The sequence below is a fragment of the Poecilia reticulata genome, chromosome 13, assembly GCF_904066995.2.
Source record: "Poecilia reticulata chromosome 13, P_reticulata-male-v2, whole genome shotgun sequence".
NCBI classification, from domain to species: Eukaryota; Metazoa; Chordata; class Actinopteri; order Cyprinodontiformes; family Poeciliidae; genus Poecilia; species Poecilia reticulata.
In genome coordinates, this window is record NC_088842.1 from 28065316 (window position 1) to 28090558 (window position 25243).

Genomic DNA, 25243 nt, shown 5'->3' on the forward strand with positions numbered 1-25243 from the left:
AATCTTTATCTCCTGAACAATATTGTGACATTGTTTTGGTGTTGTGCTGATAAGATTTTTAGAAAGAGAAATGCACCGATCAGGCTTTTTCTTGCCAATACTATTATACGGCTTTCTTTTAGTCTTTCAATTAATTTTTATTTTAAGGATTTTGCCACACAAAAAAGAAAAAAAATGTTCTTCAAGATGTATTTCTAAACCAAGCTGAAAAAGAAAAAAACTAAAGTAATAAACAGCAAATCTTTATTAGATTTTTGTTAAACAAAAATAAGTGCATAAAGGTGTATGCTGGTGGTTGGAGGGATTACGGATTAAAAAGGTTGCGAGTTTTGATACACTTAAAAATCTCCCTCATATTTTGCCTGTACGTCACTAAATAAAAAAAAAATGGTTCAGTTTCATTTGATTGGTGGATCTCTATCTTCAAGCTGCTATTACTCAGGTCATCTCCTCCCATAATGAGCCTACAGCTGGCTGCTGATAGGAAATGCTTCGGTAGCTATAGCTATTTTTTTTTTTTGCTTAGTTTTTGTTTAGCAAACAAACACTCACTAGCTTCCCCTAAAATAATTCTTGTGAAAAAAATTCTAAAGCACTAATTTACTTGCTTGTTTTGTAAACTTACATTTGAATAAAGTTCAACATCTGTATTGACGTTTTGCTAATCCACTGTTAAAAATTCTTAAATTAGACTTGTCATTGACACACGGTGTCAACATGGTTGAATTTAGCATTTTAGCGCATTTGCAATAGCTTCTGCTAAATAACGTGCTGGTGTAGTGCTTCAACTTTAGCAGAACTAATGTGTATGATTAGTGCTTTAAATTTAGCACGGCTAACTTCTTAGCTATTGGTATTTTTAGGTTTAAGGCATTCCTGTCTCTGATTATTGCACAATTTATTAGGCTATGGACATGTTAAAGCATTATTACTGTTTAATTTATTATGTTTTTTTTTTTAATTTATCCTATTTCCTGTCAACAATGACCAAATGTATAGCAGGTTTTGGTGAAGCTGAGCTGCCTGATCCACTATGGTTGACTTTTGGCAAGAGGTGTCCTATCACCTGAAAATGACTTTTCTCACCAGGCCGTGCAAAACACCAGGTGGGATATGGAGAACCTCTGACATGCTTCTCACATTGTCATCTAACTAAAAAGACTTCAAACTTTTATATCTTTTTGCTTCTTTGGATTTTATAGACTAAAACTGGCAGTGTATGAAGCTGGAGCTCCAGCAGCCAGACAACAGTCAGCTGCTTAAGACATTCTGCATGCTAATTAGAGTTGTAAAACAAATTGATCATACTTTGATTGATAGATCTTTTACAGGTTTTCTTGCCATGACAGCCAAACTTGTTTTTCTTGCTAGTGTAGGTCAGTTTAGGAATATTCAGTGTAGTTACCGGGAAAGAGTCTTAAGATCTTGGTGAACACTTACTAATTTGTTTGTCAAGTCAAAAAATGACAATAGATGTAATAAAATATGAAAATCGTTCACATTTCTATCATTTTGCTGGCTAATCTCTTTAATATTTAATGGCATATCAGCTGTCATTTTTGTAAAATCATCGCGAGTCACAAATAACTAGTTAATTTCACACACAAGCGACTACTAATCACTTGGATTGCTCACACATTGTCCATGTGCATCTCTGTGTCTGTCGTCTGTGTCGCCTGAATATGTCAGCGTTTAGTCCTGCTTTCTGCTAAGAAGAATCTCCAACATTACAGGGAAACAAAGGTTGCACAGAGAGCGGAAGCTAGATTTATATTCAGCACCAGCTCTGAATAGCAATTCTCAGCACACTGCTAATTGTTTGATGGATAGTGCGGGGCCATTTGCATTTATATCGGACCACAAAACACATCCCGCCTATTTAGATCCCATATTTAACTTCTGACACTATAGCAATGGTCACAACTGCCCGGCTAAAGTCTCAGGAAGTGTTTTTAACAAAGGGTGCCACTGTTTATCCTGCAGGTGGTGTCTTTAAGGGGTTGGTGTGAGGGATGTTCTTTTGTGTAAGGAAGCAGAGATGTCTTCATTTTGCAGCAGATGCTTTTGAAGCGTTGATTATTCAGGTTAAGTATGAGGTTATCCTAATTTTTAGCACACTTTTGAGGTCGGTATGATTGGGAAGCTAACACATCTACATTATTTGTGCTAAAATCTCACTTATTTGGGTACAAAGTGGCTCGAATGTAGAGGCTCGTACCAATGTTAGTTCCAGTATATTCTGTATCCTTAATCTTTTTGTTACTGACTTTTTTTTTTTTTTTTACATGGATGTAATAAAAAAAGTAATCACAAAATTCATAGTCATAAATTTGCAGGTACTTCTCAATAAATAAAAAATTATTATTTTTTTTTTCCCTTTCTGTAATTTAATTTAACCATAAGACTTACACATATATTGATAAACAGAGAGATACATTGTTTTGTGCTAATTCTACATTTAAACGGATGAAAACCCCAAAGTTTGGATTCTTCATGGTGGAAACAGTCATGGGAAAGTCTGCTGTCCTTACAGTCAGGCACTCTCTCTCAGATTTTATTGTCTGAAAGTTTTTATTTGTATTTGAGAGAAATGCCACTTGTCAACTGTGGGCGTCCAGCAGTAGAGACACACTGATTATATTTTATTTCTTGCCAAAAAAGTGTCCTATGAGTAAAAACCCCAGAAATGATGGCTTGAGTTAAAAGAAAGCAGAACCCTTTAAATATTGTCCACATTTAGCTGTCCAGTGTGGCTGTTAAAAACTGCAGGTTTTTATCACAATTGCACTACAAGGGCAGAGTAGTTTATGGGCAGTTTCCTTTCTTTTGAAACTGTCAGTACTTTAGTTTCTTTGCTGCTGCAGCTGAAGTTCTGTCTTCTGTCCAAGGTGTTAATCCAGATATATATATATATATATATATATATATATATATATATATATATATATATATATATATATATATATATATATATATATATATATTTACTTAACACAGCAGGCCAGGTCCAACCCAGCATAAAAAAACAACCACGGACACCAGGTAGACTTTCTAACCTGCTGAAATTTTAACCTTAACTATAGATTTTAGACTCTAATCGACCTGCTCTAAACGATTAGCTTGGAGGAGACGTTAAAGGAAATTTCCCCAAGGATTGAAGGCTCTCAGTTTTTATAATGTTTAAATGTGCTCCCCTTCCTGCGAATATGCATTTCAGCAGCACCACTGTGACCGATTGATTTCACTCTGGTTCTTCCTGCAACACTTTTTATTTGTTGGACCACATCCCTCCTCTGCAGAGCTCACAGCTGCAACACATTTCCTTTTTACATCCTCAGACAAACCATAATCTACCCTGGTGCAGATAATGAAATTGAAAAAGGTGGAGTCTGCAATTGCTTTAAGGAGAAAAACAGACCATCCATCATTTCTTTTGTCTTTCAAGAGAGACCTCAGTTGATTTTGGATCATTGCAGAGATACCCGGCTGGTTTCTGGCGCAGCTTAAGCTCTGCAGCTCAGGCTTTAGAAGAACTTCTACTTTGAAATAAAAGCACGATTCTTATCTTCATTTTTTAGAGATTTCAATCAGTGGCGCTTTTCTTTCTTTTTTTTTTTTTTTTTTTTTTTCCACTGGTGTTCGCTAATAACTTTTCTAAGTCTTTGAGAATGCTCTCCTACTAACCTTTTTTCATTACTTCAAGGCACTTCTCACCGTCTGCCAACTCTTATCTGGAAACGATAACATTTCTTTTGAATTTGTCCGTATATAATTTATTACCTGTCTCATTATAAGAACTTTTTTTTTTTTTTTCTTTTTTTTTTTGGTTCATTAAAATAATTCAGCAGTTTTGAACACAGCAGCATTGTGAGAAGTTGCAAGCAGCTCCTCAAGATGCACGAGTCCTGAACTGGAGGATATTTGCATCTCATATCTCATCAGTCATTGTGAGCAGTTTGCTGAAGCCCTTGCTGGGTTTCCCATGGTCTCAAAAGTACATCTCATTGCATAGGAGCTGATTAATAATGAGGTGGAAGGTCTCCGCAGAATTTTAGCCAAAGCACTTAGCGCGGCCCTTTGGAAACAAAAACCATGCACTTTTACAAAGCGTTCTCAAAAACTTTGGGAAGCTGCTTGTTTTCCACCCTCTTGCATTTGCATCAAGGATCTCGAGTTAAATTTGAAAAAATTAGCCGCTCCGACATTTGAAATCTCAGGAGCAGCTGAAGTGCTCTTGTGGCAGCACAACCCCCAAACGCACACCCTGACCTTCCCACCAGCCCCTCGCTCTTCATGTGGCCTCGAATCATTAATCACCAGGATCTTTTCAGCTGTCAATACATACAAGAAGAGACCCCCAAAGACAACAATGATGTCTCAAATGAAACCCTTTTCTTTTGTTTTTCAGAACGGGGGCAAATACAGTTCACTGAGGATTACTGTTTACTGCTCTGTCCGGCACAAACCTCATACTGTATTCATAAAGAGCTTATCTGGTGGAGAAATCCTTGTCTGAACAGCGCAGCATATTGTGAGTAAAAAAAGTCTCCGATCCGACTGGATTAGTTTTGATCTCTTGTTGAAAACAGTTATGTTTCCTTCTAGAATCAGTTGTAATTCATTTTCCCTTAAAGGGGCTGGGTAATGTCGAAGAAGAAGTGCAAACTAAAATATTTATGGGAATTTAGCCATGAAGCTGCATTTGAAAAAGTAATGAACAGATCTATTATATTGCAGTAATAATGTTTTACAAATTCATACAGCTGGATTTTATTTTGTAAATAGACACAATTTCTAGAATATAATTTTTTTTCTTTTTTTTAGAGGGAGGCGTGCACCAATTACCATTTTCTGGCCAATTGCTGGTCTTTAAAAAGACAGACCTGCCAATTTCATTTTTGGCTGACACAGATTTAAATTTTTTTCTTTTTGAAAAGTCGCTGAATAATGTGGCAAAGTTGCTAAGTGTCCAACAGTGGAGTGACTATTGTTAAGTGAGAGCAGATGTGACCTGCAGGCAGCGCTCTAACGGCAGAGCAGAAGGGGACCATGGCTGATTTTCAGACCTTTGCAAAGATGAATAAGAAAGGTGGAAGAGATCAGTTTCTCATTTCAAGCATCAGCTGATCACAGAATTCCCAAAATTAAATGGGATGTATTATGTAAAATAAACATTTTAAACTTTTTAATTTTTTATCATGTTATAATGTTATTCCATCATCAAAAACGTACATGGACTGTTGCTTTTAGCACTTAATTCATTTTTGAGGAATCCTTTAATCTCTGGCAGCCATCCAGAAGTGGCCAAACATTTGTTCTCACCAGCAAAACTTCTGCCTTACACAACCCTTGGCCCCCCATGTGCCTTCTCCCCTCAGCTCCTGCAGACTAGCAGCAGCAATTAGCAAATACCTGGTGGAACTGCGCATTTGCTGACCTTGTAATACGAACTATATCTCAGTCCAACTCTCCTCAGAACAGTTGTAAACGGCATGGAGGAGCATTGTTATGATGCAGTACTGAAGGGAAAGTATCAGAGAGAGTAGGAGATTCTTAAAGAGACAGAGGATCAATTCTGAGGAATTCAGATTTCTTTTAAGTTACATTTGATGTGTACAATATGTTTTAACAACTGAAGGTAACATAGTTACTTGATTGTTCTATAAAATGGCACTATGTTTCTGGAAAATACATAATGCCGCCCCTTTAAGGATTTATCAGTACCCGATTTATCAGTGTCTTTTTTAAAACAAATTTGAACCGCATTTTATAGATTTTAACCCTTTATTACTAAAATAAAGGGTTGTGGTTGGTATGTGACAAAAGCTTTGCAGTTGGCTGTACATGAGCTATAAATAAACAGCCTCTAAACTTTTAATACAGTTTACTCACACATTGACAGTTGTTAATCCAACTTAATATCCTAAAGCACTTGGTCACTTTAAATGAGACGCTTGCACGGCCCCCCATCACTAAACTACTGCACAATTATGCATCGATTCATCCTGTTTCACTGACACTGCATTTTTTTTCTTTTCTTTTTTTTTTTCGATATTCACTTCAGTATTTCGTCCTTGAAGGCAAGTAGGGCGAAAAAAAATGGTGCATGGCTGAATGCTAAAATTTCCTCCCTCTCCTATTGATCTTATCCTGGGTGTGCTGTTTGGCAGTTGAGGCTTTACGATGCAGATTTTAATCACCTCTGCTGGTTCACAGTGGCCCCTGGATGTGTCTGGCACCGCGGCTCTCAGGCTCGGGATGATTTGTGGCGTGTAAACATCACAATTCAAGGCAGGACACCTGCCACTTTTTCCACACGCCGGACACCCAGCATTTTCTGTGCGACATATGAACTGCAATATTTGTGGGAGACTCGTGTCATGAAGTTTATAGGTACATGATTTGTTGTGTCGTATTTTATTAGTGGAAAGGCGGGTGCAGTGGACTGAGCCATTCTAAAACCTCCAGCTGGGAACATGTACATTTGTTAAACAGTTTGTGTTTCGGAAGTGGCTCATCCAAGTGGTACTCTAAGTAACATTTGGTTGCGTTTAACTAAAAGGGTTTTTCTTTTAGTTTCTGTAAACATAATTTTAGATGTTTGCTTCTGAGACATGAACTGGTGATATTTTTTAAACGATACAAATCCCTTTTTGCTGCTTTCGCAGCTGCAGGTCTTTTGGGTATTTCTCAAGCTAAGTCAGATTGGTTTAAGATTGTCTGTTAACATCAGACTTGAAGTTAAACCACAGTCAGTTGGATTTAGGTCTGGACTTTCACGTTTAATCATTGCTTTGCAGTCCTAGCTGTTCATTTGACTTGTAGGAACGTGAAATGTTCTTACAATCTCTACTCACAGGTTTGATTTTCTTGTGGGATTAACCTGCGTTTAGCTCCATCCACCTTCCTCTAAAATCTTACCAGTCTGTTCTGAAGAAACATCCCCGAGCGCGATTCTCTTGACTCTGTATTTACGGCTAGTGTGATGTACATAGTAAACTTTGTGCTACGTATTGCCAATCTTCAAATTATGATTTGCTGAAATCTGATTTTTTATTTTTTTTTTGCATGGTGGTTTATACCACTGAATAATCCAACTGTGAACGTTGTACGACCCCAAATTGACCCGTATGTATGGAACGACATAGATGTCACACAGCGGCACAATATTTATTGTCGCATGATTATAACAAGACAAACAAAGATAACAAACAGTAGCACAAATAATTGTGATGGCCTTTTATGGGGTATTGCCACATCTGGCTTCTTCTGGTGCAGAATTATGATGCATGTCACATCAACTACGTAAAAGTCGAATAAAATGAGGCATGCCTGTTCAGACTGCAGACACTTTGAAGACTATCTGATATGAATCTGATTCAGCATCTCACGTGAAAGTGGCACAGATTGGATTTTTGGGTGGTGAAAAGATCAGAATTGGTCCGTTCAGATAGCCATGGAAAAGTCTCATATGAGCAAAAAAATATAATTTGCGTCACATTTACCTGCTATGTGAACGTAGCCATAGTGTTTTACATATGAGACCAAAAAGTAGCATTTTGGTAGCATTTAGCTTTTTAAAGTAGCATTTTAAAGTAGCAAAGTAGCATTTTATTGTACTAAAGAACCTCCTTCTGCATATTTGTCTCCCCTTCACTCCTATTGCCAAACTTCAATGAGGCGTTTTATGAATTTCTTCCAACAACAAAATCCAGATTTGTAAAATGTGAAACTAGTAGTTGTTCTCATTCCCTGGTCTATCTGCAGGTGAACAACTATACACAGAAGTTTTGGTTTTTTCAATATCTAGGGGTGTGAGTACACTACCTACTTGATTCTTCTATACATTGAATATACATTTATTTTTAAAATGTGTTGTATTTTTCTTCTCCAGAATCGCTCAAACTGAACCGGAGTTACAGCCCACATTTTCATCTGAAAGTAGAGAGGAGGCAGCCATGGAGGTGAAAGAACGCAGACCCTATCGCTCGCTCACGACCCGGCAGGACACCGAGCGCCGTTACACCAGCTCCTCTGCGGACAGCGAAGATGGTAAACCCAACTCTAAATCCTACAGCTCCAGCGAAACACTCAAAGCCTTCGACCACGACTCGAGGATGGCGTACGGCAGCCGTGTGAAGGAAATGGTTCACCATGAAGTGGATGAATTCAGCCGGCAAGGTCAGAGCAAAATCACAAATCCACTAGTCTGCAACAAGTCATTCAATTATTGTTTTTAATCAATTTTATTAACAATAAACAGAGGGAGAACAAGACCAAATAATTGCAAATATATAAATATTTTTAAAACTCAAAGGAAAGGAGGTACACACAACATTTAAACCTTCAGTATTAGACAAGTGGAGCCTATAAATATAATTTTTTGTCTTCTTTTTGAAGTTAGTGGGTGAGGCATTAAGGTGTGGTCTGTAGTCTGGTGCTTCTTTGACTTTTGCTCCCTCATGTTAGTTTTAAAGTCGCCTTGGTTGTAACTGTAATTATTGTGTCGGTGTGATTTAAAAATTATCTTTCTAAATCCATGAATGGGAGATGACTTCATATATGGGATGTAGTTTGCAAAGTTACACAATATTTGTATTATTTTTTTTAGCTTATTTATTAGTTTTTTTTGTCATATAGTTCAAAACTAAATATTTCTTTTCCAAACTAAATATTTAGCAAGCAAACTATGTATTTAAACAAATTTTAAACTAAATATTTAATTTGGAGCTACATATTTAGCTGGTGAATTAAAAATTAACACCCTTTTTTTTCTTTTTGACTGGCAAAACAAAACTAATGTTTTAGTGTGTACAACTGCCACTATAATTACTATAATTAAAATATTTAATAATGCTAAATGCTAAATATGTACGGTATAACTCCTTAACTCCTTCAACACTGAATAAAATTGTTCTATATTAGCTTTCTTACTATCTTACTACTATAGCCATCTCTTCTTAGTCGAGATACATTTGCAGTTCAAATGCTCATTTCCAGAGCGCTGTTTATCATCTCACTGTAGGGGCCGACTTCTCCCTGCGAGACCTCGGCTTTGGAGATGGCCTTCCGTCGCATGTGGCGACGTACAGGAGCGACATGGGGCTGCCTCACCGCGACTACTCGGTCAGCGTGGGCTCTGACGCAGACACAGAGACGGACGGCATCATGTCCCCGGAACACGCGGTCAGGCTGTGGGGCCGCAGCAACACCAAGTCGGGCCGCAGCTCGTGTCTCTCCAGCAGGGCCAACTCCAACCTAACGCTCACCGACACTGAACACGAGAACACAGAAAACGGTAGGAACTTGACTTTTTTTCTTTTCCTCCTCAACTTCAGTGTTATCATATTGTTTTAACTGATTATGAGCTTCAACTGCTCACTTTCTACCTTTCTATTGTTTCTCTACCTTTAAATTGCTGAGAAAACTTAGCTGCTTTTAAAATACAGAGAAATAACCACCTAAACAGATAATAAGGCAGCTAAGTTGTTTTCTGACCTCTTGCTTGTTTTGTCTTGTAGATAAACAGCATTTTAATGAAAACTTACCAAATGACAGCATTTTGAAACAAAAAAGAAAAACACTTTTTTTGATCAAACATGTATGAGTCATACTTTAAAGTATATTGTTATATAACTATCCCAGCAGAGCTAATATGTTCAGAAGTAATGCTGAAAAAAACACCTGACAGAAAATAATTTATCCAACTTCAATAAATCCATGATCAGTCTTGCACATGAGACAGGAAGTGAGCGCAGGGCTACATCTCATCAGTCCTGGATGATTGTGATGTTTTTCTGCACATTAATATGTTTCAGTTTCATTGTTGACTTTGGCAGAAAACCTGCCTGACAGGTTGCAGTTTGTGACTTTAAGGAGAATTTGGGAAGTATTTTTGTGCCTTGGTATGGAAGGTAAGAATGGTTTTCAGTGGTGGGCACCAGTTAGCTGCGCTAGCCTTACAGCACTGTTCATAAACATTAGTTCAGCTTATGCTAAAGCGATATACTAACATGGTGTTTAGTGGAAGCTAACGCATTAAATTCAACTACGTATATTGATATACACCTAGCGTCAGTGACGTGTTATATCGCCCTCAACAAGGTCAGGGATAACTAACCCTTATTGCACATCTATCTGCTCTGTTGTACTTCAGGAGCTTCTGAAAGTAATTCTTTAAAACAAACCTTTGAATTTTACATTTGTTGAGGATTGCTAACTCTGTTGCTGCCTGATTGACCACGTTAGGGGTGCGGTCAGAAAACGAGCAGAACATCAGTCGATTTTAAACTGTTCTAAAATGATAAGTTCTGGGTACAGGAAAAAAACAAACATTTGCTGCGCCGAATCATGAGTAGAGAACATACGGAGAGGACGCTAAACTGCTTCATAAACAGTCTTCAGCCACTTCAAAATGAAAGCACAAATATAAACATCTAACTGCTTGCTGAATGCTTAACAACATGACAAAAACCATAATACAGATGTTGAACTTTATTCAACTGAAAGTGCACAAAACAGCCAAGTAAATTAGTGCTTTAGAATTTATCCCATAAAATTGAAGGGGAAGCGTTAAATGTTTTCAAAGTTAGATATAGTGCTAATGAAAAGTTAGCTGTGCTATTATCATATTAGTGGATTACTGCAGTGTGCCCACCACTGGCTTTTAACCAGAGGATCAATCATATTTCTGCATTGTTGTACAGTTTTCTATAGTTTCAATAAATAATACTCTCATTTTATTGTTTCTCATTTATTCATGTTGGTAAATAAGAGAACCTTGGTGTATATTCAGCAAAGTGTGTACACTTTGTTTATAACATTATGTTGTCCTCCTTAGTGTGACATTCTCCACATTTGCTTACTTCTGTCTCAGTTCGACTGGATTATCTCATTTTTCTGGTGTACTAGATCTGTTTCATAAGATGCAGCGTTGAGCATTAACCTAAATCATGCATATTATATGGCAGATTTATGAAATTGTTCCCGGGGTACTTCACAGACAGAGGAGCTCATCAAGGATCTGGCGGCAAGAATTGTAATTGCCCTGCCCATCCTTGCAGAGAACTCTGCGAATCGTTTGCATTTCAGCGTGCATCACGTTATGTATTAGCTTCTTATTATAACTGACAGAAATGACTCTTGGAAGTGGAATCCATTTGGTCAGATGACTCCGGTAGAGAGCACGGCATCCCTCCGCTTGATCATCCGGGGTGCCAGGGGACTTGAGCTTGGCTGTATTGTGCATAATTAAAGAGACTCTCCTTGGATGGTTGTTCAGGGGGTCGGTAGGCTGGAATGTTTCCCGTAGCTGCAGCATCATGCGTGTGCGAGACCCAATCAAGATTCTAAGTAGCCTTTTATTCCACTCACCCAAGCAGAAAGAGCACTTGTATTCAGCATTTAATTCAGTAATGCCAGATAACATACAATTTATATATGGCAAGTTAATTAAAATCCATCGAGAAGGCCTTCCTGTGTGTGCTTTAATCTCTTTAAATCAACAAACCATTTAGTGTGCTTTAATGTATTCAAGCCGCTGGGCTGTTCCCCCCCTCTTCACATGTGACTTTCTTGACCCTGGTTTAATGCATGCAAATAAGCTATAGCAATTTCAGAACAATTTTCTTGATGCTTTGATTCCAGGCCGTCAGTTCTGTTTTGTGAACAAAATGCCTTCCTTGTTATGATGGTTTTTTACAACGATTACTCTGCAGTTGGTGTGTGATAACGATAAAAATCCTTATCCTCATTGGAACTCACTGAATGTGTAGTGTAGTTAAGCAAATGCCTGAAGTAAGTTAGACTGTTAGCATTTCCCTGATAAGTTTGAAAATGAATGAAATCCCACAGTGATGGTTAATTTCTTTGTGCAGTAAACCGATTTATCCTAACAACTGGCAGGAGAATTGCAAAAAAGAAAACAAAAAAACTTCTTTGCATATTGGAATTTTATATTTTGATTTCTTTTCCTAGCAAAGAGTACACTACGTTGGAAAACTGCCTATAAAATATGGGAAACTAAAAGCATCTCTTGGAGTTCGTCATGTCCAAAAACACTCAAACGCCACAACCTTTTGGTTCTGTACTGGTACATTGTTAGCTCCAGCTAATGGCAATGCTAATATTTATTAGCTGCCATTAAGGATGTTAGCTTCAGCTAATGGTGTTAGCTCCTGCTATGGTATTAGCTCCTGCTAATGGTGTTAGCTCCTACAGATGGTGTCAGCTCCTGCTAGCGTGTTAGCTCTTTCTAATATAGTAAGTAGATCACAAGCCGATCATGCTTATTTGTTTCAACAGTTTATAACGTCACATAAAAATTTAAGGCAGTTTGCCTGATTGCAGATGTTTTGTGGGCAGACATGAAGGTCGTCTGACTCCACGACTTTACTTGTCTATTGTTTAGACTCAAGTCCACTTATTAAAATGCATCAGTCCGGCATGAATTGCACAGGTGAAGTGTGGCGACTTCTGTAGGTGAAAGATATACAGTTTTTGAAGTAATTATGAGTTTTTACGTATCGCACATAACTTTTAGATTAAAAAGAAAATATACCACATATTTAGACCAACGTGTTAAATTTATCATGGTGCCCTTTAAAGCTGCAGAGTCAAGCTCAGGTTAAAAATGTCAACAAATGTTTTACAATTAAAGAATCTTTGGCAGCCTAAAATCTCATATGGTGAGATTTTAGGCCATTTCTTCACCTGTGCAATGTAGTGAACCAGAGTTCACTACATTTAGTGAACTCTGGTTCACTAAATGTAGAACCCCCGGATGATTTTTGTGCACACTCTCTCTTCCCCAAACTACAATGGCTGTGTCGGACACCTAAGTGAATGTCAATATAATGTGCACGTTCCGTAATGTGAGTTAGAAAGCCTTAAAATTGCATCCATTGAGCTTGTACAGCGATGTACATGTTCATCCTCCCCATGCTGCTCCTGTTCCCTAGGGAGTCCCTCAAAGACACTTAAGGCAGCCTGCCACTGCTGACTCACTCTACGTTTCACTGAGGCTCAGCGGCACGAAGAAAAGGCAGTCTGCTGTGTTTAGAGGAGGTTTTGCTTTTCTTGGTTTATTCCCAGTAACGGCTTATCCAGATGTGTGTTCTTTTAATCCCCCCCCCCTCACCACCACTGTGGCTTGGCTATTATATTTCTGTAACTACGAGAACCAGAACAGACGATAACCACAAGGCCTGTTCAGGGAGTGTTATTCATGTGTCCCATAACCTGTGGAGAGAAAATAATGCCGCTAAAGCCTACACAGTTCTTTCTAAGAGAAAAAACATTGGTGGGACTGGCTCTGGTGTTTTTCTATGGCAAAAATGTAATTAGTTCCAGTGGGTGGTTAGTTGTGTATTTATTTTGCCTTCTCTTACTCTATCCTCCAGGGAGTTTCATTCTTTATTGATTGAGGAGATGTATTTATAAATGTATGCAAAGCCAAGTTCTGATCTTATTCTGGAGTGCAATTGAGCGACGCCCCCTTTTCTTTTAGCTTAGAGTCTGAAGTGCAAATGTTGCATGTAACAGTTTTTTTTTTTTCGTATGCTTTGTTAGACGCAGACAGAGAAGGTGTTTATTTCTTGTTCACAATCGCTTCTCCTGATTGGGATTTGGAACGAAGTGGTACAGAAAAAAAAAACAAAAAACATCTTATCTTTTCTCACATTATTCAATTAAATTTTCTCAAAGCAATTGTGGTTGTGTATCCGTTTAATCTAAATGATCATAAAGATGTTTGATTTAAAAGCACCTGTTTGGATCTTAAAGGAGCTACCTTGTCTATGATAAAAAAAATAATCGAAAGTTTGACTGACTTGGTTACACGCTGTGATAGAAAAGCTGCTAGTGACACAAAATTAGCAGCCCCGATGGCGGACATGAGTCTTACAACTGTCACAACAGATTGCGTAAGCGATTGCTTTTTTTACTGCCTAAGCTTTGCATGCTCCAAGACTGTTAAGCCTGATTCCGCAGAGGCATTTTGACGAACTCTCTAGCTGTTGGTGTGTGTTCCTCATTCCAAACCCAGTCACATACCAGGCTTCGGGATACATTTATATAAAAAATACGTCGGATTTCTTTTTTATATTCAGGGAAACAGGATGATCTTGATTGAAATGTGCAAATCACTTACACTGATAAAAAAATAAAAAAAACTTTTTAAATCTAATTATATTAAGTTGAGCTTATTTACACAGTCCTAATTGGGAAAAGAATGCAACATCAAGGCACTTCGGAAGAACCCTCCCATCCCCCCGACCCCCCAACATATCTATATCCAAAAATACATGAACAAATCAAACAGTGCTGCTGAAGCAACAAGTCATGCAGTTTGTCATCATCTATCACGCAGTGTGACAGGAGTTTCTGGTACAGTGTGACCCGTTCTGGTTCTGCACAATTTTCAAAATTGTACAGTGTGTGCCGGGCTTATTGAAGCCCAACCGACTGTGTCTGGTCATTGGCTTTGGAGCAACCCCCCCTCCAGAGTGAGTGTTTAGCAACAGTGGACACATGATTTCAATTAAGTTTGATCACTGCGCATGTGGTGACTGTGGAAAGTAATGAGTCCCTTTTAACAGAAAGAAGCCAATTCAATAAATCTCTAGGATTTAGAATATCATTTCAGATTTTTCTCTTTATAAAAGAGCTTTTTTGAAGTTGCAAACAAGAAGGATTGATTCCAGTAACTGCTTTTATTTACGATTGAAATTATCACCACCAGGTTTATTGTAATTACTCATTTTTTTCAGAAAAAATGCATCTGAAAAAATGCACAAGTAAAGTATATATAGTATATATAGTATTACTATAAGTAAGTGCAATTATAAGGTATTATCAACATGTAAACACAGTTATACAGTGGTACGAAGCTCAACTTTATGCTGGCAACTAATGCTATTTTTATTATCTGCATAGTGGAGCATTGAAAGCACAGTTATAAGAAGATAAAAATAACTGTAAAAAGCTATGTTACATATTTAAAATTATGCTATTTTAGCAGCAGCAAGATCGATTCTCTCTTTTTAATTTCAAATAAACTAATTTAGATCTTGGTAGATGTTTGTTTTTATATTATCTGGTATTTTAACTCGAGCTTTATACCGTTGGAAGCACACAGGTGCATTTCTAGTCAACAGTAAATTTTCAGTTCAGTGTGCTGCTCAGATTGAACCAAACATCCTTCTCGCTGTTAAAGTTGATGCGAGCTTACACCACATTAGATTGTTTCTTTTTTTTTTTTTTGCACAACACAGGACAGTGACGAACATCAGGCAGCCTCGGTACCCAGTCCTGCATGCTGTGACGGAGACAGCGCTGCAGGGTTCAATTTGTTGGTGGCAGTCTGCATCTTTTACCACCAGATATCACCGACTCCCACACACTCTGCCTTTAATGAATCATGAAACAAAGAATGGGGGAAAAAAAAAAATCATGCCGTCTGGTAAAACTCCATAGTGATTTATTCCCTTGTTACCTGTATCAGGTGCTTTTTTTGGAGGGTGTAAGATTCTTGTGAGACTTTGAACTGTTGAAAGATTGAGGTTAAGCGCTTCGGGGTGGTTTTCAGCGTCTGAAACTTTGAACGTAGCACGAGTGTCTGTGAGAGACAGGTGTTCCTTGTGAAACGCGTCACGCCTCCCTTCTAAAAAAGCGGAGGGGCTTTGAAAAGCAAATCTCCTGCAGATTTGAACTTGAATGGGAGGTACATCAGCTGTCACCCGTCCAACTATTGAAAGAACTTTTGTTCAGTTCTATTATTTCTGGCTCCAACCACATTACCACTGCATACAAAAGCATCTACTGTGGTATGGTGTGCTTGCTCGCTATATTTACTATGAAGAATTCAAGTCCATTTAAAATCCACTTTTTGTTTACGGATTTCTAAATTGACCAAATAATGTCAAACAGAACTTAAAACCGCCCCAGAAACATAAACTCCACAATGTCAAAACTAACTTTAACCAGGAAAATTTATATCATTTTTTTTCTCCTCATGTTTTTGATCATTATTCTCCTGAATATTTAGTCTCAACAGATGAAAGAAAATGCGAACTCACATTAAAAATGCATTCTTTGCATAATGATAGCTTTCCAAAAATAACCACAGAACAAACAGTACTGTTATACTTTGATACAAACCCATGTAGCTCAGTCGTGTACCTCGCAGGCTGTGCATACTAAAACACCGCTGCTGATGGCCACACCCTTTGGAGGTGTCTGAGCAAATGGCTTTGATACCCACTCCACATTTAAGATGTGTGTTAACTTTGAACTGAATCTCCGGAGCTTTGCCTCAGCATCAGCAGCCTGTGTTGGGGGAAGCAACATCAGACTTTCAATTAGATGGGATATCTCTGAGTTACAGTACTGGAGTCATTAGCGCTTTTATTACAGCGGTACAGCAAGTCGTCGGAACCACAGATATGAGGCGTCTCATGGAAAGGTGGCATAAGTGAAGCAGCATATTATAAGAGAAGCAGTTTTTTTTTTATACCTTCCCTGTTCCTCCGCTGTTATTATATCTCCTGGCCTTTTGCTAATCGAAACTAATCAACCTATTATAAAGGTCAGAAACCTTGAAGTTTACAGATATTCTGGTCAGTTTATTTTTTGGTTTCCTTTCTAGTCCTGGTTTCTTAAAGGGTTGGTATTATGTATTTTCTACCCACATAATGCTATTTTATAGCACCATCAAGTAACTACATTATCTTGAGTTATTACAAAACGCTCTCTGTATAAAACATAATTTAAAAGAAATTTGACTTCATAATTTGACACCTCAAAATTGGGCCTCCGTCTCTTTAAAAAGCTTCTGCTCTTTCTTACACTTTGCCTTCAGCACATCATCACAACAATGCTTCTCATTATGCTGTTTAGAACTGTTCTTAATAGTGTTGAACTAAGAAATAGTTTGTATGATAAACTCAGGAGGCGCACATTAGCTTTAGCTAATTGTTGCTGCTGCTAGTCTGGAGGAGCTCAGATAGGGAAGGGTGAGCGAGGTTGCTTATTTTGTTGATGTATAATTTTTTATTAAAATGTGATTTATTACAATTAATTATAAACCCTACAATTAACTCATTAAAAAATATTCAATCCCTAGCCTGAAAGAATTGCATTCAGTCTAAGATTTTAAAAAGGCAGCTGAATTCTTAATTCTGCATGTTTCATAGCAGACTTTTAAACCACGGTAAGAACAGAGCAGCTTAGCTGGACATACAGCCTTCCTGTTATCTGCTTCAAGATCCGCTCTTCCTCACTCTCTCTCCTGACTGAGCCACACACGTGACCCACCATGTGGCCGAAAACACAGTTTCTTATAAATTGCTTCCTCTCTCTCTCAGTATGAGAATTCTTATTCTCACGGCTTGCTGCCTTGTACGATGCATTCACTGATTGACCAAAGATAGGATTTGTCGATTTCAGACCAGCCCGTCACCTGTCATGGACGATCAAGCTGAAAATGTTCTGATTCTTGCCACCAGCCAATTTCTCCATGCTTCACTGTGTTACAGACATCATTGTTTCACATGGTGCGGACATTGCGGTGTGTTGCAGTAGACTGTAATTTTCATTCAGAGTGTGTTAGCTTGCCTCGAATGGCTCAACAGACGGCACAGAATGACTCTTTAAGCTTGTTCCAATGCCCTGCAGGGTTTTACTCTTAATCATACTCCTCACTTTTAATTCTGTGTTTGCATTAAATTATTCTGGCAAATTAGTCATGTTTATTTTCAGTCCTTTGTGACAGGCTAATAACAAAACAAAAATATGTAATTCCACCCTGAATATGATCATAAACTGAAATAAATTTAGAATAAAAAAAAACACTGCATGCCTAGTGAGAAACAATATTTTTTTGTTCAGAATTAGGGTTGAAAATGATTTTACTTTGAATTCAGAGCTGAATGTTTGAATGTCAAGAGAACAGGGTGATTCTTCCCACAGCACTACTTTTACATAATGGTGTCAGTTTCCCTGCAGTTAGAAACGTAATGACTTTTGTCAAAAAAGCAAGAATTTGATGCAACGTTTCCGTCTGACATCTCGGATGCAGAATGCGATCACATGCTGTAGGGGAGAGTGTTTCATGTGGGATTGGGATCTGTAATTTCGCTGCCTCCTTATCGAGCTCAACATGGGAGCTTGTTTTGGAAGCGGTCACAGGAATTGCGCTGCAGCGGCGGAGCATCGGGCAAAATGAGGCTTCAAAGAAATCACTAGCGGTTTCCCGGCTCACAGCCGTGGTTATTTTCACCCCCAGTATTTCTTGTGAAGTTATTTATTTGTTTACTTTTTTTTGGCAGAGTCCCCGCTCAGATCATGGATTAGTAGGGTGGGGGGGAAATTCTCTGGCTCATTTGCAGCCTAATTTGCTGGGGTTTAGAGGCCCTTGTGGACAGTTTGGGGGCTGTTATCTGCGGAGTTGCATACCCTCATCCCCACTGTCTAAACCAACAGCACATCAGGACCCATCTTACCACTAAAGCTCGGGGGGGGGGGCTCACCACAACTCAAAGCTCAGCATGGAGCAGGATGAGTGCTTCTCTGCAGAGGATCATCCCGGTCCGGGCTTACCACTTCTGTTCCTCACTTGGACAGATCCATTTAACACACTGTCAATTATCTATGCTCATGTTATATTAATCTTAGTTTTGGGGAATGTTGTGTGTAAAATACATGACACATGATTCGGTTTTCTGAGTCAGTCTTGTTTGAACCAATCAACTAAAAAAAACGCACTTTGTCATTTAATCAGAAAAAAAGATACACACAAATAAAATAAAAGCATATTAAATTAATTATAAATTAATACTTTGCAAACTAATGAACTGCACGAAAAAAAACTCTTTGTGTTTCTTATCATGTTTTTTGGTTGGCTTGATTGTACTGCTGCCTTACAATAAAGTTCCAGATAACTCTGAACAGTTATCTTTAGGGACAGCAATTAGCAGTTGTTATTGAAGCTCAGGAAGCGGAGATCATAACATGCTGTTGCTCTAATGTAACGTAAAAGCAATTACACTTTCTCGCTGAATATTTTCCCTCATTACTAGTCACCTCTGATGTGTAAATGTCTAAGACAGACATCTAGACACTGAACTTTTATGCTTTAATAATCTGTGAAAGTTCCTACGCCAAGAAGTTAAACATTTCTGTTGTCATCAAAAGCTTGACTAACAGGTACATTTAAGCATCTATGACATGAAATCACATTCATAATAAACATTATGCATGTCTTTTTTTCTTTTCTTTATTTTTGTTGAAAAAATCGATTTACATTAGATGTTTTATTGGGATTTTACGTAATAGACATACACAAAGCATATCTTATTCTTAAAGCAGAGGAAAAACACAGTAGTATTTTCCAGCATCCCATCAGATTGGTTTGTGACGCAAAGTAACTCCCAGGTTTGCCAAAGAGAAATGGCTTTGTCATCCATCGCTGTTGTTGTGGACGTTGCTTGTGTGTCAGTTTTATGGCGTACCAGCCAGAACCTTTGTATGTAAAAAAATATAAATAAATATTGCGTAAAAGTTGTAACGCTATGTAATTAAATAATCAAAATTAATGCAGCCCAAGTCCCTGCCCTACAAAAAACAATACAATTATTGCTAGAAATGGATGTTTATTGTGTTTTTCAAGTTATGTCTGTTTCTAGAAGCAGTAGATATCCAAATGGAAGTACAAAATCGTGCATAAAGTGAATTTTGTTTAATAGGTCTCTTTTATGTCTCAGTTTCAGATTTGTTTATTCAGCAGAATCATCCCCACAGCATGCTTCTTCCACAACAAAGTTTTATAACAGGACTGATGTGGTCAGGATGATGCTAGTTTTTTTTGCCACACAGCATTTTCCATGGACAAAAAGTTCAGTTTTGATCTCATCTGACCACCGAACCTTCTTCCAAGCCTGTGTGGAAGGAGGCAGCCAGAAGCCCGGGAGCAGTTTTCTTCAAACACTAACTATCTTTTTGCTAATTTGGTCTAAAGCCCAGGTTTGTTGTGGAGTGCACAACTCACATTTGTCCTTTTCACACCTGAGCAGTGCATCTCTGACGGCGTACGTTGACAGCTTCTCTGATTAATGCTCTTTTTGCTCAACCTGTGATTAGGTGAGGAGTCATGTCTTGGTACATTTGAAGCTGCGCTCTACTTGGTGCAGATGTTTGAAATTCAAGCTTTCGATATTTATAATCTTAATTTAAAATTTAAAATTTTTTGTTTGTGTTAAATGACCCATTTTAAATCTGTTGCAAATTTGAGTACAAAAGCAGGTCCGATAATAATAATACCAATAATACTCAGAAGGTTATAATATATAATATAATCTCAGAAGGTTAAATTGATAGTTAAGTGAAGTTACAATTAGAAAATTTAAAGCAGAAGCTTTAAATTTTCTAATTGAGTGCTATCCCAGGTGAGCTACGAACTCAGCTGGGATAGCACTATAAGTCAAATAAATATGTAATTATGTCAGAAAATGTATTTGCAGCAGTCCTCATGTTATGTGAGCTATCATTACTAAATAAAGATGCTTAGATAAAAGGTCGGTGCTAATGGGATTTTCACACATATAATAAACCAGCATTTTTTAAAATGTTCTTTTTTTTTTTTTTTTTACACCTCACTTTCATTCTGTCTCCAAGTGATAACAGTAAAATTTCACTCCTTGGAAATTGAAAAGAAAATAGCTGGATATCTTTGCATTTTTCACTCTGCTTTGTAGTTTCTTTGAGAATAATGTTGTCACACTGGGAACGGTAGCTTTATCTGTACAAATTGACAGCTTTGCCGGCAGGTCAAATAAAAGCTGCTTTCTATCAGTCTGTAAGCCTCAGCGCTTGCTGGCTTAAAAGTAGATATACTGTTCAGTGTTTGTCTGTCTGTCTATCCCTCTCTCCGTCCCTCTCTCTGTTAGTTGCGGAAGAAGTTCTGCCCCAAGTATCTCGAGAGTTTGCTCACGAAAATGTTGAGATTGATTACGGTGTTACTTGCACATCCCATCAGGTAGAGACGCTGTGGAAGACTCCAACTAAGAACTGTTTCTTAGTTGGACTGTGAAAGGATTGGGATTCCCCTGAAGGAGGAATGTGGTCCAAGTGGCTGGAGAAAGGAAAGTCGGGGTCTCCTTCCTTAGGCTACAACTCACCCCAACCGACCCTGGATTAGCAGTCAATCTGGGGATGTTCATTGCAAAGTAGAAATGTTGCAGAGTTCTGTTTCGTCCCCTTGGAAGAAAGAAAGCGAGAGAGAAAGAATGTCCCTGCCCTATTGGGGATGGTCTCCTCTAAACTTGGCTTCATTTAGGAATTTGCTCTGTCATGTTATCACTGTTGAATGGCATTATTTTTTTCAGGTTTTATTGAGGTAATAAGTAATTAACTTTAAAGACTAGAATTATAAAACACAGATTGATGCTGGAATCTGGCCTCTTTCAACAGATTTACTGTAGCGTGGGCGCTATTTAGTTCAGTCAAAAAACTGTTTTACTCTGATTCATTTCTGAGTTGGCAGAAAATGAAAGGATAACCAGAGTTTAGCTGCCCATTTCACAGCGCTAGGACTCGAACCAACTTCTTTCAATACTTTCTCTCAATAGAAATTTGGAAAGTGGATTGCTGTAGACTTACCAAAATCCCCCTTAATTACGCTTCAAAAGCCTTTGCCCTTTATTTTTCGTCTTTCCTTCCTTTTGTTCATGCTTTGGTTTGCCAGTGATTCATTCAGAGCCAAACTTTAGTAACTTGTTCAGTTCTTTTAAAAAAAACCCCAGTGGTTATATTTCCAACTTGCTTTACGATTTGCTATTCTGTAAATTATATAACCGCTCAGAAACACAAGTCTCTCCACAGCATGTATTTTAGATAGCCTTTGAACTGTCATGCACTCAGTGGGAGCTGCAGGCACGAAGAAATCAATTCTTCAACACTGACAAAGTGTCTGAAATACAAAACTGTGGGTTTTTATATAAGCCATCCAGAGAGCATAAGAGGAAGAAATCAGTTTTGACAGAGGTGTTTGCTTTGGACACAAAAGCCAATAATTACAAGCTATAAATAAGGACTACAGACTACATATAATATAAGAAGCATTAAGTCTTAAATATTCAGAGGAAGGTTGATGGATGCAGAGGATTTGGGGGGTTTTGAGGCAGTGCCTAAGCTCTTTACTGTCTGTTATTGGAATTGTAGTTTTTTCTTAGGGGTATACTGAGGAATTTTATTAGGCCAGGCCCAGAATGCACTGAGAAAAGGCAGGGTGGGGATAGTGCCATCTTTGTTCAGCAAGGCCCCAGGCAAGCCACATGTAGCCCTAATGAGTCGCTCATAATTTCAGGCTCCGCTAGCTCTCAAACACCAAAAGTAAACTTTTGTCTTTTCTCCCCCTGCTCACCATTTGGGGATCTTAAGAGGATTGCGGGGTCATTATTTATTCATGCCATTGTGTTTATTCACCAGCCTCTGCGTGTGATGTGAGAGGGAATGAAGCAGCCTGTGCAGACGGAGTAAAAGCTGATAATTATCCACTATTAGCATTGTTTTTTCAGCCATGGTTTAAGTCGGCTCAGTTGATGATCGAGCTATGATAGAGGGCCCAGAAACATCCATTTAAAGCAGATTACCATGTGGATGCCTTTGAAGTCTGAAATCCTCTGCAGAAGACTCCCCAAATGGGTGAGGATGTGTTTTTAAGCCTGTTTTTTACGGCACTTTTTTTTTTTTTACTGTGCAGTTGGGAAAGATATCTTGTTACAGTGTGGCTTGCATACACTTCTGCAGACCTGGAGATTCTTAAAAACAGCCGTCACATGCCTGCAGGATGTTGTTAACAGTGAGATGTGAGACGATTAGAACCTTTACTTTTCATCCTAGAACAAAGAACCCCCCAGGGGTGTAAAAGTGGAGTTGCAGAGATTTGCCTCGACTTTACACAAATATACATTTGACTTGTGAAGTAAAGTGCAAAGACAATATTATAAGACTTGCATGTGTTAAAAATTCCAGAACCATTAGCTAATCATGAAATATCAGTCTTTAGAACGTCGACCTGTCTACTTTAATGTGGCTTAACATCATGTTCTATTCACCCTGATGTCTATAGAAATTCTCTGATCTAGTTCTATCTTCCAATTTTCATTGAATATCTACTGATACCAACATTTCCTGTTCTATTGTGTTAAGCATTTAGTTATATCTTTGTCATGATCATGTATGAGCTAATATGAATAAACCTTCAGCAGTCCACTGCCAGCCATACTGCTGCAATTTTGTCCCTATCCAGATGGATTTTTAGTTATGTATTGGTAATTGGGCTTGTCACGATAACATATTTCCTGGATGATAAATTGCCTCAGAAGTTATTGCGATAAACAATAATATTGTCATTTTGAGTCAAATTTTATCTAATATAATGATACAGGCATACTAATGCAAGCACACCCTCTGAGAGAGATATTTTATATTTTCTCCCTGCAAAAAGAAAACGTGATCACCATTGTATACTTCAGGTAATGTGGAAAAACTGAGAACTGTTTCTGTTTACATAAACATTTAACACTTAGGGAACACTAGTCTAACGAATCTGCCGATTAATGACCGACCCGTGGTTAATTATTTTTTATACTAAAAGATTAACCTTTCAAAGTAAAATCAGCCACCCTCAGCAAAATAAAGTCACGATCTCAGAGAATGGATCAATGGACCCAGCCATAAAGAGAGCAATGGGTCTGATATCTACATTGGACTGGATAGATCATCTATAGATGTTAACATAGTACTAACACAGCTAAATGGATTTCTCCTGCTGCAAAGGAAAAAAAAGCAAAAAAAGGGAATACTACCATAAAATTGGCCAAGGCAAGAGGAGTTTGGAGGATTAGTCACAATCTGCTTTTAAAGCCAAATGGTTGTCAGTCTTGGTGAGTATCAGTATCACTTCCTGAGTATTATGGCAATAGTTAGAAAGAACATCAATGAAAAGGATCTTCAGAGATTTTAGCATCACTGAAGATTAGTTGTCAGCCGTTCTGAGGCCAATAAATGGGAGCAGTAGTGAATTATCCCTTCCAATAGAGGAAATTCTATTAAAGGTAAGGGGTATTATGTATTTTCCAGGCACATAGCTGTGCCATGTTATAGCTCAATAAAGTAACCATGTTACCTCCAGTTGTTATAAAAATACTTTATGTATGAAATACAACTTAAATTTGACACCTTTAAATTAGCTTCTGCCTCTTTAAGGAGCTCATATCCTTTGCAGCACTTGCCCTTAAGTACATTAGGACATTATGCTTCTCCATCATGCTGTTTACAACCATCCATAGCAGTGTTGAATTGGGGAGTTGTTTGTATGATAAGCTCAGCAGACATAAGATGTGGGGAAGGGGTGCACTGTGAGGGGGAAGCTTGCCTGGGGGAGGAGCTTTGAGGTAAAAGGCAGTGCTTGGTATTAACAGGCGTTTAGCTGCCTCCAGTTAGCTGCCACGGGAGATTACAGGATTTCTCTAACATGTATGAAAAAATTAAAGCAACACTCCAGGTATGTTTATGATGAGGGAATAACATTATAATATGATATAAAGCTATAAAAACAGGTCAATTTTACATAATATTGCCCCTTTGAGTTCATTTTGGTTTTCTATTGTACATTAACAGCCTCCTGCCCCTACTGTTTATAACAGAAAACTCAAAAGTTGGATTTCAGGGTATGCTGTTTCTTACATGCAGGAGAGCAGAGTAGGCTGGATGAATGAAAGGTGGAGGAGCCAGGTAGGGGTCTGAGTAAAGCATAAGGAAGAAGTCAGTTCTAAGATGCCCTCAGAGAAGAAACATCATCTCCAGTCTCAGTTCCTCCAGGATCCTTTTCATCTTCATGGGTGATTCCTTGGAATGCCACTGGCTATGTCTTTTAAGCTGTGTGCTAATGCTTCTGAGTTGCTCACTTTTTTTTTGTAATCTTAGTTGGTTACCTCCCGCCTCATCCGTGGAGCTGAATAGATTATTGCTGAGAGTGTATGCCCCTGTTGTAAGGTCATTTAAAGATGTGAAGAGGACAGCTCTCGAGTCTGTGAACAGCTTGTAGCCTCCGAGCACATCTGTAAAAAATGTGGCGTGTCTTCAGCTCCAGCCCATGAAGATCCCAACCTTAAATAATTATGGTCAGATTTCCTTATTTTCTATTTATTTTGCACGATCCATACTCTATCTCCTTACTCACTGT

At 38.2% G+C, this 25243-nt stretch overlaps 1 protein-coding gene across 15 annotated transcripts in view; it reads left to right on the forward strand.

Annotated features, from left to right (window-relative positions):
• Positions 1-25243, forward strand: part of tenm4 (teneurin transmembrane protein 4) — a 210990-nt gene that overhangs the window by 44077 nt on the left and 141670 nt on the right. For 13 of the 15 annotated variants that reach the window (XM_008426390.3, XM_008426388.3, XM_017308245.2 and 10 more), the window contains 2 exons: positions 7895-8181; positions 9026-9298. In XM_008426390.3, coding sequence (XP_008424612.1) covers positions 7959-8181; positions 9026-9298 — 496 coding nt within the window. In that variant the 5' untranslated portion in view covers positions 7895-7958. Of the gene's footprint in view, positions 1-4408; positions 4532-7894; positions 8182-9025; positions 9299-25243 lie in introns of all 15 variants that reach the window. The other 2 variants (XM_008426387.3, XM_008426389.3) reach the window with 1 other exon arrangement.